This window comes from Drosophila simulans, chromosome 2R (assembly GCF_016746395.2).
Source record: "Drosophila simulans strain w501 chromosome 2R, Prin_Dsim_3.1, whole genome shotgun sequence".
Taxonomy (NCBI): domain Eukaryota; kingdom Metazoa; phylum Arthropoda; class Insecta; order Diptera; family Drosophilidae; genus Drosophila; species Drosophila simulans.
The window spans coordinates 11,016,876-11,034,827 of record NC_052521.2 but is presented as its reverse complement, the minus strand read 5'-3'; the positions used below and the strand labels follow the sequence as shown (position 1 = coordinate 11,034,827).

Genomic DNA, 17,952 nt, shown 5'->3' with positions numbered 1-17,952 from the left:
CCTGCAGCGCAATTATCGCATTCAGTTTACACCTGTCGGTTCGATCACCTTCGAGCGCATTGTTTTCATACGCTTTTCCTTCGATTTTCCACCGGCGTGTTTTCATTAATTTTTAATGAGTTGCTGTTGTTGCTGTGCAGCGTTTGACGTTTTCGGCTGATTGATTAATGTGGATGCGGTTTTGCGGGCGGCGGAGCAGCGGTTGACTTGTTTTTTTTTTTGTTTTATTTCTGTCTGATTTATTAAAATGCGTCTTTTTTATTAATGCTTTGGTAATTCATTTTATTTATTGCATATTTAATGATATCGTTTTTCTTTTGTTTCTTTTTGTTGTGCGCGCTTTGAAGATATTTATATTTTTTGTGGCGAAATTATGTGAGTCGAGGAATTGCATGAATTTAAATGGTCATTTGAACAGATCATTTAATTTTTGAATGGCAACCATTGCAGTAAGTTTTCCATTCCGAGTGTTACATTAGTTTGGTATAAATTTAATTTACCAATTTATTGATTTGTCATGTAAAAATCTTTATGTATGCATACCCATTTCACCCAGCATTACTTTTTATATATTTGGCGAGATAACTACTAAAACAAATGTGGGGAAAGTGGGCGTTCTGGCAGAGCTAATGCCTCCATTACCAAAACATATAGATCCAGCGATCATTTTGGTGTGATTTATGCCATCCGTAATCGGCAAGCTTCTTTATCTGCGTGCATCTCATTAAAGACATGTTGCATGCCCCATGCACACACATCTGACTTTCACCCATGAGCCTCGTGTGGAGAACTGGAAACTGTAACTTGTAGCAGAGATCACCATTTCGGTTGGCATTTCCTCCGGCCTTTTCCGCACCAAACCCCAGCGACAATTATGATGAAAAGCCTGGGGGGGAAATGATTGCATAAGCCAAGCAAGTGCGGGAAAATGCGAGCCATAAATTGCCGTGACCAACAACTACTGACTTGGCTAATTTTCGCCGGATCAGCATTTCGGTAAAATTGTAACAGAAGTCACCTGGAGTCGATTTCCTTCCGCCCAAGGAAAACTGGTCGCACTGCAGCTCTGGAAAATCAACGAAATCTCTGAAATGCCTTGTGAGCGCAAACGAAATGGGACAATAAAATTATGTTGAAAAAAAAGAGAAGGAAATCGCTGAAATGGCGGAAAAATCTATTAAAAGCAATTCGCTTAATTTCGTTACCGGACCCGGCATTGCTCATATTTACTTATTGTACTTCCCCTCAAAAAGCTCAGTCAGCCGGAAAAGTCGGTGGGATGGAGGTGAATGGGGGCGTGGCAGTCGGCTAATTAAGTGCGCAGGGCAAATGAAATATATGTAAGAGAGTGGAAAAAAAAGGTAATTACAATCAATGGGGAGTAGAGTTCGGTCTTCCATCCTCAGACCAAAAGCCAATTTCATGCAACAATCAATCAAAAACAATTTTTAATTTTGCGTTAACAATTTTCAGGCTGATCTGCTTTTTTCTTTCATACTTTTCCACGCTTTTGGCCGCCTTGTTGGCGCTTGTTGTTGTCGTTGTTGCTTCTCGCGTCCATTTTAACTGTGTGAAGTAAATTGGAAAATAAAGTTAAAATTAAAATGCATTAATTGAACTGTGAAATTTCATGGAAGGGTGGCGAATTATTGCCGCCCATCGAAGTGCAATGAAAACGATTTTAATTGTCAGCATTTTAAGCGCGCTTAAAGTCGTCAGCGATAACTTTGGCATGAATGGCAAAGGGAATATGAACGATTGGTTAATCGTTGGCTAAAAGGTATCAATTTTATAAAATTCGTTGGAAAATACAGAGCGATATGGTCAAGGGAGATTTCTTGTATAGTTTTTGAGCTCATAACGTTTATACGAACAGACAAACAGACGGACAAACAACGGACAAACGGACATGGCTAGTGATCGGATTCATTCCATGTAAGGTAACATGTATAGACATATTTCCAGGCTTATGAACTATATGTTAGGCAAAAACCAACTTCGCTTCCCCAATCACTTAATTAGGAGTTTTCTCCTGCCATTTCGATGTGAAAATGCACTTATCAGGCCATCGGGACATAAACTTATCACTCGACTCGCCCATTTTGCGACTGCATTAAGCTTGCAATTTTATGGCAACAGCCGAGCTCTGGATTTTGGTTCCTCAACGATGGCGCCTATCATAAGCAAATTGAAATATGTGTGCGCTCCAAAATGGGGTGGAGGCTCCAATTGCCAGCTTGGCCAGCCGGTTTTTGGGCGTTCGTACTTGGCTGCGGCCGTGCGAGCACAACAATTAAAACGAAATGCGCACAGTAATGCCAATTGGCGATTGCGGATATCTGCAACCAGGTGCACCAAGAGGGGGCTACGACGTGGGTCCGGGGTAGACGTACATACGTATGCCCATTAGATGGTGCACCTTTCGCTGTGGCGCGTGCGTCGACATTGGCCGCAGAGTCACCATCGCCATCGCCACAATTACATTGCCCCTGCAAACATTAAAAGTTTATTCCACTCGATCAGTGTTCGGGAATTTTGATTGATAAATTACACTGTAAAAATTGTGGTGGCCAAACCGACATTTATCGGCGCCAGTGATTGGGTGCAACTGCTGAAAAAGCTTGCCACAGGTTGATTTAATCTATGGTTTGCTCATATTTGTATTAAAATACAAAGGAAAGAGGTTCTATATTATTAAACATTTTAACTAAACAAATTCTAAAATGCATCATCTATTATTAAGTTTATAGAAGAATTTTCTCATTATTTACACTTAAGAAGTAAATATAACAATGAACTTAGAAAGCACATACCATTGCAACTAGCTTCTTTCGGTGTGTGCGTGTTAATGCAACCATTAGGCCTCACTGTACCGTACGCCCCCGCTTGTTGTAATCTCGCTGGCGCCTCGGCAGATCGAAGGCATTTCACTGTCATTAGCGCCAGAAACCGGCCTGGTTATCGTCAGTTGTTGCTTTTGGCCATCGGCAAACAGGTTACACCGACTCTTTAGGCCAAAAAGTGTAGCAGCCAGGTCCGCAGTGTGGCCAATACAAATCCTGCGGTGTCGATGTACTTTTGATTTCCAACTAATAAACAAGAGCCGCGCTAGCTGCTGTTTTGGCCAATTCAGCGGTGGTGGTGGTCGTGGTGACAACGCAACTCTGGGATCGGGTATGGGTATGGGTATGGGTATGGGATTGGGGATTCGGTTTGGGCCAATGCACCAAACCGACCGAAAACATAAACCGGAATTTCCTTGGCACAAAACAGGCAGAGCCTGCGGTCACCCAAAAGCTGCATTCGGTTGGCCTTTCCCTTTCGTTGGCCTCTGATTGATATTGATGCAACAGCGAACTGCCACTGCAACTGCAGCTCAAACTGCAACTGCATCATGCCAAATATCATTGGCATTCCATTGAGGTCGCGGTTCAGCTTGCCAATTGAATCGTGGACTCACAAGGGAAACACAAATGTTTGGTCGAAGTATGCGGAATGGAAAGTATTCTTTGGGGTTCCACAAGTTCGTTGGTTTTTTCAGATAGAGTGATCAGGGAAGTAATTAGCCAAGGCATAAAAAATATAATATGAAATCTTATTTGTATGCTTAAATCTTATAGCACTGGTTGGTATGCCATAAGTAGGCATTTTCCGCAAAAAGAAAATCATTAAGAGACTTCCTTTTCGGTTTAAGAGCTTACAATTAAGCAAATTATACTTACGCTTCAAACTTCCACTTTGATGGCCATATAAAAAGCAAAGAAATTACTGGTGTAACTTAACTTTTTATGCCTTTTCCATCAAAGAGTATCTGCCATGTCGACTGAATGGGGGTTTTTCCTTCAACTGATTTCCACATTGCAGCTTAATGACGGGCGTTCCTGGCTGCTGATTGATTGGCTGAGTTTTCCCCGCTTTTCCGGGCCCTTGGATTGGACCACCACCACCCAGTTAAAGTAATTTACTTTTTGTTGCATTTCTCTGCTTTTAAATTTTATTCCATGTTCATTTTCATTTCTGTGTGTTGTGTCATGTGTGTGTATGTGGTGTTTGCTTGTTTGTTTGTTTGTCTGTTTGCCGCTTCCCTCGCCATTCGTTTTTATCTGCATTTTTATTTGCATTCTGCTCGGCTTGTGTTTTACTTTATGCTAAATTGGCTATTTTCTTTTGTTGCTTTGTCACTTAAACTTGTAAATTTCCTCGGCAGGCTGCCCTGCCCAGACCTTCCGACCTCCGACCTCCGCCCACAGGACCATGCTGACCTTCCCGCCCCCTCGACCTGGCCAATTGCCCTGCGAAGTTGGCTTAAACGTAACAGTCCGCCTGTTGCCAAGAATGCGGAGTTATTGCGTTGGGCAGTGGTAGTGAACGGGGTCGCTTAAGAGTTAGTTTTTGATTCTGTTGTAAGGGTACCATCCTCCAATTCATCCGCTCATGGATACCGATACTTTGTGGCCAGATCGCCGAGGCTGCGTTTACGGCTAAAAGTGTTTTGTTGGTGGTGGTTGCTTACATTTCTCTTGGGCCTATGTCTTATATATGTAAACCGATTCTGCTTATTGTAACACGTATTGTTGTATTCTCGTATTTGTATTTGTATTTGTATTTGTAATCGTAATTGTATGGGTTAATAGTGTCCCCACTCGACCGCACTATTCAAACATTTTGCACTACAGATGAACATTCTGTCTCTCATATCGCAATTATCGTAATTACTCATTGGTTTAAAATTAATTTGCCACATTCGGTTTGTGTTGCACTTAGGAGCTAGTATTTTCTTTAGTCATACATATATGTTTGTTCGTTTGTTTGTTGGCTTTGTTTATAAATTATATTTTGTAAATATTACCAACACAATGAATCATAAATACATTTTGCTTAGTAATTCACTTGTTTAGTAATTTATTAGTTAGTTAACATGACGACGTGTTTGCTTGCATTGTTCTTACAGTTTCGCAATTTTCAGCTGACAATGAACCCAAGGAGCGAAAAAAATTACTCTCTTTCTAAATCACTAAACTGAACTATACATAGGGTACGCACATACTCCACTCCAATCCCATTTATATCATATTAATAATTAATTAAATCTCAATTTAAACTTATCATTTTACAATGCTCTCCGCTCTTTGTCAGAATTCTTGGAACTCTGCAAATGTAATTTTGCTGTGGCTCAAATTGGCGTTAGGTTCTTCTAAGTATTTCTGGTTTTTACACTGATCGCTTAGCCTACCCATATATATATATATATTTGTATGTATTGCGCATAGGATATAGAATAATCTGAAGCTTAGATCGACTAAGAAATAAATTACAAAAGCTTGGGCTTTGTACAAAAAATTCTGTGGCAAGCAAACGATCTCGATTTCGATTTCGATTTCGCTGGCACATACATTGCTGATCCTTAAACTGAAATATTTTACAATAGCTGGTAAACGAACTTTTCAGTGGCTGTGTGTGTGTTGTTATTTTACATACATTATTGTTTAGTTTACTCGTTGAACCGCTACATATGATATTTTAGTCGCTTTAGTTAGGCGTTCGAACAACATTTAACACTTTTTATATCATATCTGGTATTTTATTTGCTTTTACGCTTTGGTTTGAGCAATTCTCTACTTGAACATTTATTTACAAATATCGCTTATGTGGAGGGTCTCTCATTTGTTTTGGGGCTATAAATATGCTTATGTTTGTGTTACAAAAATATTCGTAGTAAATGAAAACGATTCGTTTTTGGTCCTTTCAAACGATTGGAAACTCATAGTGAAATTATAGGGTGCGATTTAATGCCTAATAAAACCCAATTCGTTTAGGTTAAAACTCTTTTGATCATTCGCTTAATTTGATTTCCCAAAATATCTTACAGTTTCTTTGCTCGGGGCAAACTTTTCAAATGGAAGGAATTTGTTCGTGCCTGGTAAGTATTACTTCGTCTCTGACTTCCTCATATACATTTTTAAACTATAGGTTCTCCTCGTCGTGCTTTTAGTTCTAAACATCTTCAAAATATTTAACAAAATCAGTCGCTTTCTCGAGATCTCTTCTTCGTCGAAAAGGAACTTAAAGTATTCGTAATAATCAACTTTATAACAATGTTTTTATCCAAAGAATTGTAAACTTTTCCTTACGATTTCTGGCTTTGGCATTTAAGTTAAGCGCACACTCATACACATTGACATACAGCGATAGGGTTACAGTTACAGTTACCATTACAGTTACAGTTACAGTTACAGCTAGGGGTTACAGTAAAAATATTCGAATAGCTTAGGGTTAAAGAGTCGGTTCCGGTTCCTTTTGGGGGATCTAGAAAAGTGTGTTTTTCTTTTATGGGATACTGATGGGCCTGGGGTCTTAGACTAGGGCAATTTGGATGCTTGGCTAAATCGGTTACAGATACACATATGTATTGCTATATAGAGTAGTAGTTGTGTAGCATAGTTCACATGGTAATGTCGAGTAACTGGGTAAATCCATACATATGCTTAGCCATAGGGGGTTAGATTACATAGAACATTCGGTGTAGTAAACGCGTCAGTCACTCCCTAAGAAATCATTCATTCAGCTTTCACTCTCACAGGGTCCCAACTAAATCTAATGGCGGTTTCTAGTTGCCAGGGCCAAAACCAGGGCTAAGACTACCGCCCACCCGCCACGCCCATCGGCGGGACTGCCATTGAAGACGGGAAAGTGGATCTGCTCCGGCCGATTGAGCTCCTCCTCCTCGTCGTCGTCGATGGAGTTCGACAGCTGTCGGTGGCGCTTGGTGAAGTTCACGTTGAAGATCGCCTCCGCAACGCCACCTGGCGTGGAAACAATGAAGTAAAAGGTCCTTGGAACCCTTTCGTGCATGCTGACGTAGGTGAGTCTCGCCTCCTTGCAGAAAGGCGTGGGCAGATCCTGCGGAAGAAAGAAAATCCATTACAGCTCAATTGGATATATCACCTGCTCCATCGTCACTCACCTTCACCGCATAGGCCAGCACCGTGCTGCCGTACTGATTTCCGGGCGTGAAGACACGATCTCCGTGCAGCCATCGAGCGGCATGAGCCGGCGGATTGGCACAGAACTCCACGTTCAGGTGCAGCGGTGATCCCGGATAGGCAACGGGCGTGGCATTCAAAGCCATGACTGTGGGAGCACCTAGAAATATAAGTAATATCGAAAATTAGTCCCTTGTCACTTATATGGCACTTAAAGTACATTTATGAATGTTAATCTTAAAGGATATGGAGAAAGTCTTTAGGGAGCAACTGATCGGCGTGATATATATTGATAAGCACGGGCATGAGAACGAGGCGGATTAGCAATGCAGAATCGCTCTTGGAAACTTTAGTGATTTTGCCCCCCAGTTGGAGCATCCTTGGCTCGTTAGCCAGTTCCCTGGAACTTTTTGCACCGAGATTCGCCCAGCAAACTTCTGTAAGCCTTCTACGTCGCACTTCACACATGCTAAGCCAATTCCGGCGCAACTGTACTCCGTTGCCAAGTTTGTTTCGCCTCGCATCAGCTGCAATTAAAGCCATGGCGAAAACTTTACGGCCACCGTTACCACCACCATTGCCATCAGCATTGCCGTAGCCATCGCCACTAATTAAAAGCGTATCACCCGACAAATGTGCCACTTACTGCCACAGAAGCCCGACAAGGACGATCTGCACCTCTGGAAAAGTAAACGCTTGGCTGGGAGTGGGAAAAATCAAAATAAATAGAGAACAACATGTCGTGGGGCCAAAGGAAAAGTTGGCCCAAGAACGCCAAAACTTCATTAAAAAGTTTGCGCCAAAGCGAATTTTGTGGAACTTATGTGGGCCGTGTGCCCACAGCAGGGGATTATCTCTGTGAGATGCCAAAGCCTCACGATGTTGGCCAACACTGCGACAATCCAATTAGACACATGGGCCAACCCATTCCTTTTTGGCCACCTCGCCCGTTGTTCCACAGCATATTTAATTATCGTGAGGCCCGAAATTTTGCAATTTTCCTCATCATCGCCAAGAGACAGAGACTTATTGAATGGCAGGGCTGGAGTAGGGTTGCCAAATAAACTTCTGAAGCAATGGTGAGCCGGGCAAACAAAATGGTCGAAAGTGTTAAGTGCAAATGAGTGTCAGGTTGGGCGGGCTAGGCAGAAGGCAGACACAAACAAAAACAAATCGAAGAACTCCGTTCGACTCTCGCAAATTTATAACCAGAAAAACCCCCATTTTTGCCAGGGTCCTGGGCGACTAACTGTAAAATCAATTAAAACAAGTGCGCCAGGGTTGTGTCTGCCTGCCAAATTATGCGTTCAACGCCATTTTGTCGAGTCCTGCTCAGGACCCAGACCCCACCCTTTTCCCCGGGGAAAAAGTGTAATTTATTTGACAGCCAAAAATGATTTTTGCATGAGGCTCTTACCCAGCCTTAGCATCCCATTCACAGGGCTCTCAAAGAGATTTAAATTCTATTTTGATTTGCAGCCAGTGAACCGTGTGCAAGCATTTTACCCCAGAGCCCAGGTGGATGGCTGTCGACTGAGCCCCCAAGGTCAGTGCTTTGGTCATTGGTGCGACTTTTAATTTGATTTCCACTCGGTCCTCCCGGGGGCGCCAAATAGAAATGAGTTTTGTATTGCCCGTAGTTGGGTCGTCGGCAATCGCATGAAAATGCTTTGGATCTATCCGTTATAAATAATATGGCTTCCCAGACAATCCCTGCGTGAAATACCATTAATATCGCCAAAAAAAAGCAGCTGGAACATACTCAATTTATAGAGAGGAACCAAGCCAATGAAAAACAATTACATGGCCGAAAACAAGGGGCAGTTTCTCACCCTCTCTGGTTCCATTTACGGGAACAGGACAACATGGGGCAACGGAAAGACTAGCTCCTTTTCGTGTCACATGCAAGGATATTGGATGACGATGAAAGGCCCGAAGGAAATGAAAACGGTGCAGGAACTGGAGGCGCATCTCCGCCAATTGGCGGCAGATCCTCTACGAAAATCTTACAAATCGATACTTCTTGATCCTTGATTATATAAATGTATTACTAAAATACATGACAGTACTATAAGAATATTTTGAATTGAAAATAGGAAGTCCAAACTCCCTGTTCGAAGGTTCCAAATTGTATGTCTAGCAGAGCTACCCGAAAAACCTTGGTGGTCATATTTCATATTCGGAAGAGCCAACAAGTGATTGCAGTTCACGAGTGAATACGAAAACTCAATTATTTTTTCGGTTATTATTATTTATTTTCCTGGCTTCGAGAGCACTTTCCAGCACTGTCTGGTGCCCAAAGAATGCAAAATGATGGGGAAAAAGAAGGACAACAGCTTTCAGCGACGCGCAATCAATGGAGTGAAGTCCTGAGCTCCAAAAAGCAGCTACCACTCCTCAACCAAAGTGTTGTAAAACGTTTCCCCCCCCCCCACGATGTTGCAGTTGTTGTTGCCTCACCTCTTTGCAAAGTTTTCGCACAAAAGGCAACTACGAAAAATTAAGTTAGCTTTTTCGGGCAACGGGAATTGAGTAATTTTCAGCCGTAAAACTTTATTATTTTGGACTGCAGGACTTCGCTGCGCCCGCTCCCCTTTTGCATGGCCATTGTTGTTGCAACAATTGTAGAACATGCAAAGTTGCTGTTATTGTTTAAATATTTATTTTCAGCTGTTGCAGCTGTAAATGCTGGCAGGAAAAGTTGTCTAGTGCCCGAAAGTGGGCAAAAACATGCAAATTTCATTGGGCCAACAAGGAATGGAAAGAGGAACGGAACCGCCAAAGCAACTCTTCGGGCAATGGACCAACGCAACGTGTAATTACATTAAGCCAGCCAAATTTGGCAACACTTTTAAATGGTCTCAAACGCACAAAGGGAATTTATTCCGAAAAGTGGCTTCCAAATGGGGGAATAAGCTAATATATACAAATAAAATTCATAAATGTGAGTTGTGTGCTCAATGTTTTTTCAAAGGGAGTGTCAAAAATCGCATAGAGTCATCACTGACGAAGGTGTTTAAAGATATGCAATACTTTCATACGCTTACTATTTACTACGTTATTAGCACCATTCTCTATATAACAACCATGACTTGTACTTCATATAATTTTAAATTAAAAGTCTCTGCAAATAATGCTTCTGATTCTATGGCTTTCGCTCTGGGTATTATTTAAATGGGCAGTTGTAAGTGCCAAAATGCCAAAGAAATGGCATAACGGCTCAGATTAGAGCCGGCAATTACAGGTGAGCGGCGCCAGAAGACCTAAACAGCTTGCCAAACATGCCCCTGGAGGCCAGGACTGCTCCGAATCCTCCAACTCCTCCGACTCCGCCTTAAATTCCGGCCCAGAGTCCGGCAAATGGTATTAGGTATGCAGAGCTCCATGGGAAGAGGACGAGTGCTAAGATAACAGCAATCCGACAGGCAGCAAGTGAAAATAACAATCATAATATTCAATTATGCAATGGTTGCCCGAGGAGCAACAGCACGGCCACTGAAACTGGTCGGGGGGCAGTCCATGGCGGACTGGGGTGGCAGGAAGGCAGGGAAGCCAGTGGTTCGTTCACTGCTCTGCTGCTGAATAATTAATAAACATTGTGTGCACTTAATGCAAAAAGCTGCAAATAAAATTACCAACTGCCCCGGCTCGTTGTGTACTGAAAATCATTGAAATCACTGGGCGTTGAAAAAAACAAAACAATCCGAGGGCCGAGGCTCAAATTGAAATTACGTGACCGGGCTGAGCAATCAAGGAGGGATTAGCGAGTTGGTCCTGCTTTTAGTTTGCCATTTGTCACTTGCCAATGGCCAATTTTCCAATTGCACGGGGCGCACCTTTGGGCGCTTTTAATTGAATTTATTGTCGACGAGGTGGTTGCTGAATTATTGATCACCGCGATGACAAGTTAACCCAGTGAAGGATGCGACTTTCGGCCGGGTCCAAGGCTTCTCGGCATTTATCTTAAGTTTGGCAACTTTTAGGGCCCGGCCTAAAGCTGCTCAAAAATTAATGAGGGCACTGGGCAAAAGAGCCGTGTCGCTTGTATTTAGCCAAAAGGTTGGCAAACTTTGCCAAGTAATCCTGTGGTTTCCCTCGGATTTCAGAGTCGAAGCACGCGTTTTTCTGGGTGATCTTAAGAAACACTGGTGGCATGGGGATTTTCAATGGAATCTACTTGCTTGGACAGAGAAAAAAAAAGAGTCTATATTCTTAGGAAGTGTAAAAGTATCTGATGCGTCTGATTTACTACACTTTGTTTAAAGCCATGATGTTTTACAAGGCTTTAAGTACCTTCATCATTTATAAGTCCTACGTTTAAAAAAAGAAATTATTTAGCTTCAATTGTAGCCTAAATTCTCGCCGTGTAGGAATAAGCACGCTTATGGGTTTGAGAACACCCATACACCTATAATATACTTTACTTTTCCTAATTGAAATCCCTTCAAGTATGTCGACTTCAAAGTCAATTGCTCGGGGACAACTACACTGGTCTGAAAAGCCAAAAGAGGAGAACTGGGCCATTAAGAGTGACCAAACAAACTTTGATGCTGCGATGACCTCTAAGTGGCGAAAGGACCTGGCCGGACCGAGATCTACACAGAGATTGATATATGGTGGAGGTAAAGTGCAGCTCTGGTTATGCCAGGGTTATCTTTTTTCCCAGTACCCATTCAGACCCAGTGTGTGCTCATCCATCCACACACTCGTGTAAATATCTGTAACCCAAATCTTGAAAATTTACAAAGCGCGCTTCTATGGCTGGCAATGTTGTCAACACAAATTAAGCTACCATGTAAAGCTGAATGAGATGGGGTTGGATCCCCTCTAGCCCCATCGTAGTTTACGTATTTAAATATGCTCTTTCACTTTCAATATCAAATGAGTGGCTGGTTGGCAACTTTTGCCTGGCAGCAAGATTGCAACTTGCAGATACACGGATACGTAGATACGTAGATACTTTTGGCCGGGACCGGCAAAGTTTGCCAAATACGTAGAGACGTGTGTGCGCATAGAACCGAACTTTGGATGAACAGCCTCGACTTCGCATGAAACAGCAACCCAATTTGAGACAGTCCGCCTCTCCTCCCCCCTACCCTTCCCCTTCAACATCCCCTTCCCTGCCCCCTGCAGCTATTGCAAATTGCACAAGTTGCCAAAAATCGCTTCACATGTGCCACTTAAAGTTTTCGGTTTTTGGCCCGACTCTGTCCTGCAGGTTGCCAAGTTGCGAGTTACCAGAACTGCACCGCCCACTTTCTATCGGCCCGCTCTATTTTCCAGGCTACCTGCCACTTGTAAATTTAATAAATTTTTGCATTTTTGTTTGCCGACGTTGGGCCGTGAAAGTGAGATGTCAGAAAACTTTTAAGTGATGTTGGTAAACACACAGAATTATGGTTGAACAAGATGAAAGTGAAGTCTGAGGAATGGCAAAGTTTAATGGAATCGAACGTTCATTTAGGCTTGATATGCGCAAATTGTGCTAAATGCTAGTGTCTGCAAATATTAGTGCACAAAAAATATATAGATTATTAAGTTGTCACTGGAGATATACGACTTATGCATTTACTAAATGCGAGTGGTAATACTAGAAAATTGGCTCATCATCTTTATGAAATTCAAAAAGGATTGCTGCATTTCCAGGTCACAAATGCAAAACTACCTACATTTTGTGCTAGACCTAATGAAAAACTATATTCAGTTTCGGAAAATGTGCAGTCAAGTGCTTTTTCTAGTCTGCAAGCTTTTAGGCCAAATTATGTCCCTTTTGCTGAAAGTCCTCCAACATATTTCGAAAATTCCAACTAGTGAGTTGGGTTTTGGCAATTGGACGTTCATTTCCGATTGTCAATCGGAGAGTTCCCAGTATCTGGTGGTCAAAGGTTAAGGGATTGGGGGGTTAAGGGACCCCAGGGTGCTGCTGGGGTCTCTGCCCTCCTGGAAAACCAACCGCACCTGGCGCCAGGACCTCTCAGATTCGCTCGGTTATTTACGTAGGCGCCTGATAAAATTGCGTGTCCAGTGCGGCGTACGGTGGCAATGTTTGCGGTTATGGCGAATGCCAACCAGACACGCCCCCCGCCCCCAAATGGGTGTGTGTGTGTGTGGGTGTATGAGTCTGGCAGGCCTATGCTTTATCGCCTGACATTTGACATTTTTATTAGCTTTGTGGCGACGGCGTTTAATTACTTTGCACGCTGCGCACAATGTCCGACATTTTTATATGCACTTCCTGCCCAGTGAAATGCAATTAAAATATGCATTTCAGTTATAATACCAGGGACATTGACCGGCCCCCCAAAAAAAAACACGCGTGGACAGCTCATTATCCTTTGAAATCCGGATGGGGCCATACACCATACACACACTCGCACTTCTTTCAACAGCTGTAATGAGGCATTTAAATCCAACTGTCTGCTCAGCCCATTAAGACTGCAATCCCAATCCCAATCCACTGGAGGGCAGTTCGTGGGGGGTTGGCATCGTTGTAGAGCAACTGAAACTCGAACTCAGCTGCCTCTCAGCAGCCCACTTATTAGTTTGGTGCAAAACCAGCGAATGCGGCTGCCGCTGGGCACAATTGGTGGCTGGTGTTCCCGAAAGGGGTTGACATCCCATCCCAACCCAACCCACTCCAAACCAAACAAAACAGCCAATCTCCTCCTGCTGGCACCACTCGACGTCTTGTGGCGCGGAATTTGCATGCTCAAGTGCGGAAATCAACTGCATTTTGCTAATATTTTTACAGGCCAAGTGCGAATTGGTCAAGTGGCGGGAATTAGTCTCGATTTTGTCCCCTGAAAGGTCACACACAAGGCTGTCAGATTGTTTTACTGCTCGCATCCGGTGGATTTCGGTGGGGTGACTGCAAGTGGGTGGTGCTCGACTGGTCGACTGGTCCACTGGCGACATTGCGACGTCTGGTGGCGTCTATTTGCACAACTTTTTTCAGCTCATTTCCGCTGCAGCTGGAGACAGCACGAAAACCCCACAAAAGTTACACATCAGTGCTGGCAACTACCAATTACAAAAAGGACAATAAATCTAAGAGAAACAAGGGAAAGACATTTTCAACTAAATAATATCTAATTAGAGTAGAAATTCTTTAAACTGAACATAAATTTTAAAAATCTACAATCTATTATTAAGTTTATACAAGCTGTCTTATTCACCAGAAAGACTTGCTGTTTTATAATATCTTGAACATGTTCTAAATATGCTAATTATGTCAGAAGTTCTATTACAAATCAAAGAAATAAAATAAAAATCGAAACAAAATTTAAATTATAATTATAAACGGGCTTATAAGAGGGACATATCTAACCGGAAATGACCGAAATGGGCATATCTGATAATGCCATCCCGCTCGCCCTTTGTCTATCTCGCTCGCTCACGCTTCTGCAAATGGCCAAAAATGATTTCTGCAACTGTCTGAAAAGTTTTTGCATGCTGCCTTGGCAGACATTTTTTAGCTTTCCGGGGTGTTTTTGATGACAAGTTTCTGACTTCATATTTTAACTAACGACTCCAGACAGCCACCCCCCGCACACAGAAATTGGAAAAGAGCCGGCAACACACATATGCAAAATTATAATTTAGTCAACAATTTTTTAGCTCCAACTGTGTGCGACTGTGTGTGTGTGGATGGATGTGTGTGTTTTGTAGGAAAATTGAAGCGTAAAAATTAATGCTTGAGTGCGCTCTGTGCAAAAGACAACACACCGAAAAGGACACAAAACTGTTGACAACATGGCGCAAGGACGAATGTAATGAGTGGGGAAAAGTTCCAAAATTGCATTCGGGCAAATGTTTTTCTTTGGCTTTTCAGGGAAAACTATTTCGAATGCACATCCCTCGCCTTTGGTGAGCAGGAAACTGAGACATTCGGGCTGCTTATAATTAGGAAAAGTTGGATATATTTACCCAGCAAATCAATTGGAAATCGAAGTGAGGGCTTTTCCAGCAAATTGCCGGACTGAAATCAAATTATTTCCAAATCCCAAATCGTACTTCAAAGTATTTTTCAGACAGTGGTTAAACTATTTACCAATCTGAGTGAGATTCCCCTGGGTCTGCCGATGCGAAGACTTTGAAGTTTTTAATTCATTTCAACCCCCCTGGCAAATTCATTTCGAAAACGTTTATCTAATGCTCAAGATCGTTTTGTATTTTCTTATTTCGGCGGTGGGGGGTGGGGAGGAGCTAGAAGCATTTAACATGCAATTTAGCGCAGCTGCTGTGAAAATTCCGGCTGCCTTTAAAGTCTTCGTCGCAGGGCGCAGTAAATTGCCATTTAAATGAGGCACAAATGAAAAGCGAAGGGGGCGCAAAAAATTCTTTCGCATATTTTATGAAAAGGGCCTGCAACAAAAATGAAAAAAAAAAAATGAGAATAAAAATTGCCAAGAACTCCAAACCTAATGAGTAGAAACAAAGCAATATTTGCTGGCAAACGCGGCAAATTCCGAAAGCAAATTTGCCAAGAAGAAAAATTACGCATGGAAAATGGAAAAATGCGAAAATATTTCCTCCTCATGCGTTGATCAAAAGCGAGCAACATGCATATTACAAATTAGCATGCATAAAACAGGGCCAAGAATGGAATGGCCAGAAATGGGGGGTGGTTGTGGGGAGAGGTTCGGAGGGCAGGGGCGATTCGAGTGTGCCAGGACATAAAGCAATATTTATGTTCTCGTATCGCTTGAGGGGAGTCGCGATGAGTTGGCCCGCGTTTCTTGGTCTAAATTAAGAGTGGAATATGCGTGGAAAAGCTTTTATTAAAACAGGCCGAACCTGGCTCTCATTGTACTTCAGTCATCGTGGTTCCTTGGATCCCTGCGCTCGTAATGAAAATTCCGCAAATAATCATTAGGAGGGTGGTTGGGAATGCGATATGGGGATAAGGAGGTGACAAAATGGATGGATCTTGATGTAACTAAGCAGTGGGAAGGAGCACACAATCGTAAGGATTTTCATTTAATTTGTGAAAGTATGCAAGACAAATGACTATAATTTCAAAATTTTACCCACTTTTCCAAATGATATTGTAAACCTAAAGGCTTAGTTAGAATGTAACTCCAAGTATCAGTTTAAATTGCTAGCAAGCTTTCAAAAGTTACAACTGCATTTCCGCTTCCTTTTGCTTTAAGTCCATTTATGGATATTTCTTATTAAAATCTACTTTGCCACAACTTTTCGCTGCATTTGTTTAAATTACTTAAAATTGCGCTGGCTAGATGGCAGAGTCTACTACTGAGCTACTTTTGCCAACTGCCAGTTAACATATGCATAGCTTGCCCCAGCACACACACACACACACACACATACGCACACACTAACACACTGTCAACAAGAACACGCCCACATAAAGTTAACGACAGCGAACGAGGGCAAAAAGAAACCAGAAAAAGATGGCGAAATTGTGAGGGAAAATTGTTATTTAATTTGTGTGAGTGCTGAACATTTTTGCAGCTGCTGTTGCTCAAGTTCTTGCTGCAAAACTTTTTGCCCAGCACACGCACTAAACTTTAACACAAGCATAAATTTGGGCGCACACAGATACTCCTGGCGCGCGTTGGTGTTGGTAAGTAAGTGCACTTTGCATTGGGGCCGCCGCGAATCCTTTGGCTTTCTTCAAAATTCATATGCACATTTATTTTACTCACAGCCCGCTCCTCAAGTAGCTGCATATGCAAGTAGGTGCAGCGGCAGCAGCTCCTTTGCTTATTTGTTGCATAATTTCCGCCCACCAGCAGCTACCAGCTTCTTTTCTTGGCTTAAACGAAGCGTGAAGGCAACACGGGCTGCAATTTTAAGTCACGAGTTCATTACGAGAGGCCAGGAAACAAAGGGGCCACAAAACTTTCATATGCATAATGAAGATTCCCCACAGACAATCTGAACAGCCCGGCCAGCCCACCATCATCCTTCCGCTCGGACTAATCAAAAATGTCAACGAAGCAAATGATTGAGGCCATAGTAATCCCTTTGTCATCGCTTTTTGGCCTTCTCCATTTGACTTGGTAATTACGGACAGGTAATCAGTGCAGCTCACGGTTTGAGGAGCGATTATGAGGTTCTATCGTTATTCCTTGGATGCTTCAAATGAAACTCAATGGCCCTCCGATATTTCCTCTCGCTTTGCTGCATTGAAAGAAATTTGCAACTGCTGCAGATTTTGCACTTCAAAAAAAGGAATACACTATTAGCTTCTCTGTAAATTGTTAGAAATTATTATAATAATAGTTCCTTCTGACAGTATCTAAGAAATGTAAAGATTTTCAGATGAAATAAGGAATTGTATCTTAATGTAAACATTAAAAGTTTGCCATGTCCTAAAAGCAGCTTTGTATCGTAGATTAAATATAAACAAATAATATTAATATCAGGCATATTCCATTTTATTTCCACACCCATAAGTACTTAAAAAACGTCTAACTTGTAAAATGAGTACGATGTAGATGTTATGACCGAAAGTATAACTTTGACCAGTGAACATCATAAATGACAATCGAGATACACATTTTTTCGGTGCTCTTTTCTTTTGAAAGAATTGCGAAACTTTGCAGACAGTCGAGGACAACTTTTCTGGAGTTGGTCTTCGTATTTTGTTTAATTTTACAAGCAAACACAAATAGTGGAAGTAACTAAAGCATCTCATGGTATCCTGGCACACACACACACACTTACACACAACTCCTAACTGAGGAGTATTTTCTTCGCTCTTTGCTGCTGGGCTCTGAATTTAATCTATTGTATGGCTCCTCTGTCTCTTCAATTTTTCTGCATTCAAGGCCCCCTCTCTCTATTTCTCGTTGGGTTTCTCCATTATCCTGTCGACTTTGACTGGAAGCCTGGGAATCCTTTTGCCGTCTGCCACTTGATAAATATGACTATTTCACGCTTCCTCCCACAAAACGGGCAAACCCATTCACCTGCCCACTCCGCTCGGTTGTTTATTTGCGTT

General features: G+C 42.3%; 1 protein-coding gene across 1 annotated transcript in view; it reads right to left on the bottom strand.

Moving 5' to 3' along the window:
- Positions 1-4,584: 4,584 nt before the first annotated feature.
- LOC6734351 (irregular chiasm C-roughest protein) overlaps positions 4,585-17,952 on the bottom strand; it is a 119,757-nt gene continuing 106,389 nt past the window's right edge. The window contains exons 11-12 of the mRNA XM_016167998.3: positions 6,965-7,143; positions 4,585-6,900 (exon numbers count right to left, since the gene is read on the bottom strand). Of these exons, the coding sequence (XP_016027426.1) occupies positions 6,595-6,900; positions 6,965-7,143 (485 nt within the window). The 3' untranslated portion in view covers positions 4,585-6,594. The remainder of the gene's footprint in view (positions 6,901-6,964; positions 7,144-17,952) is intronic.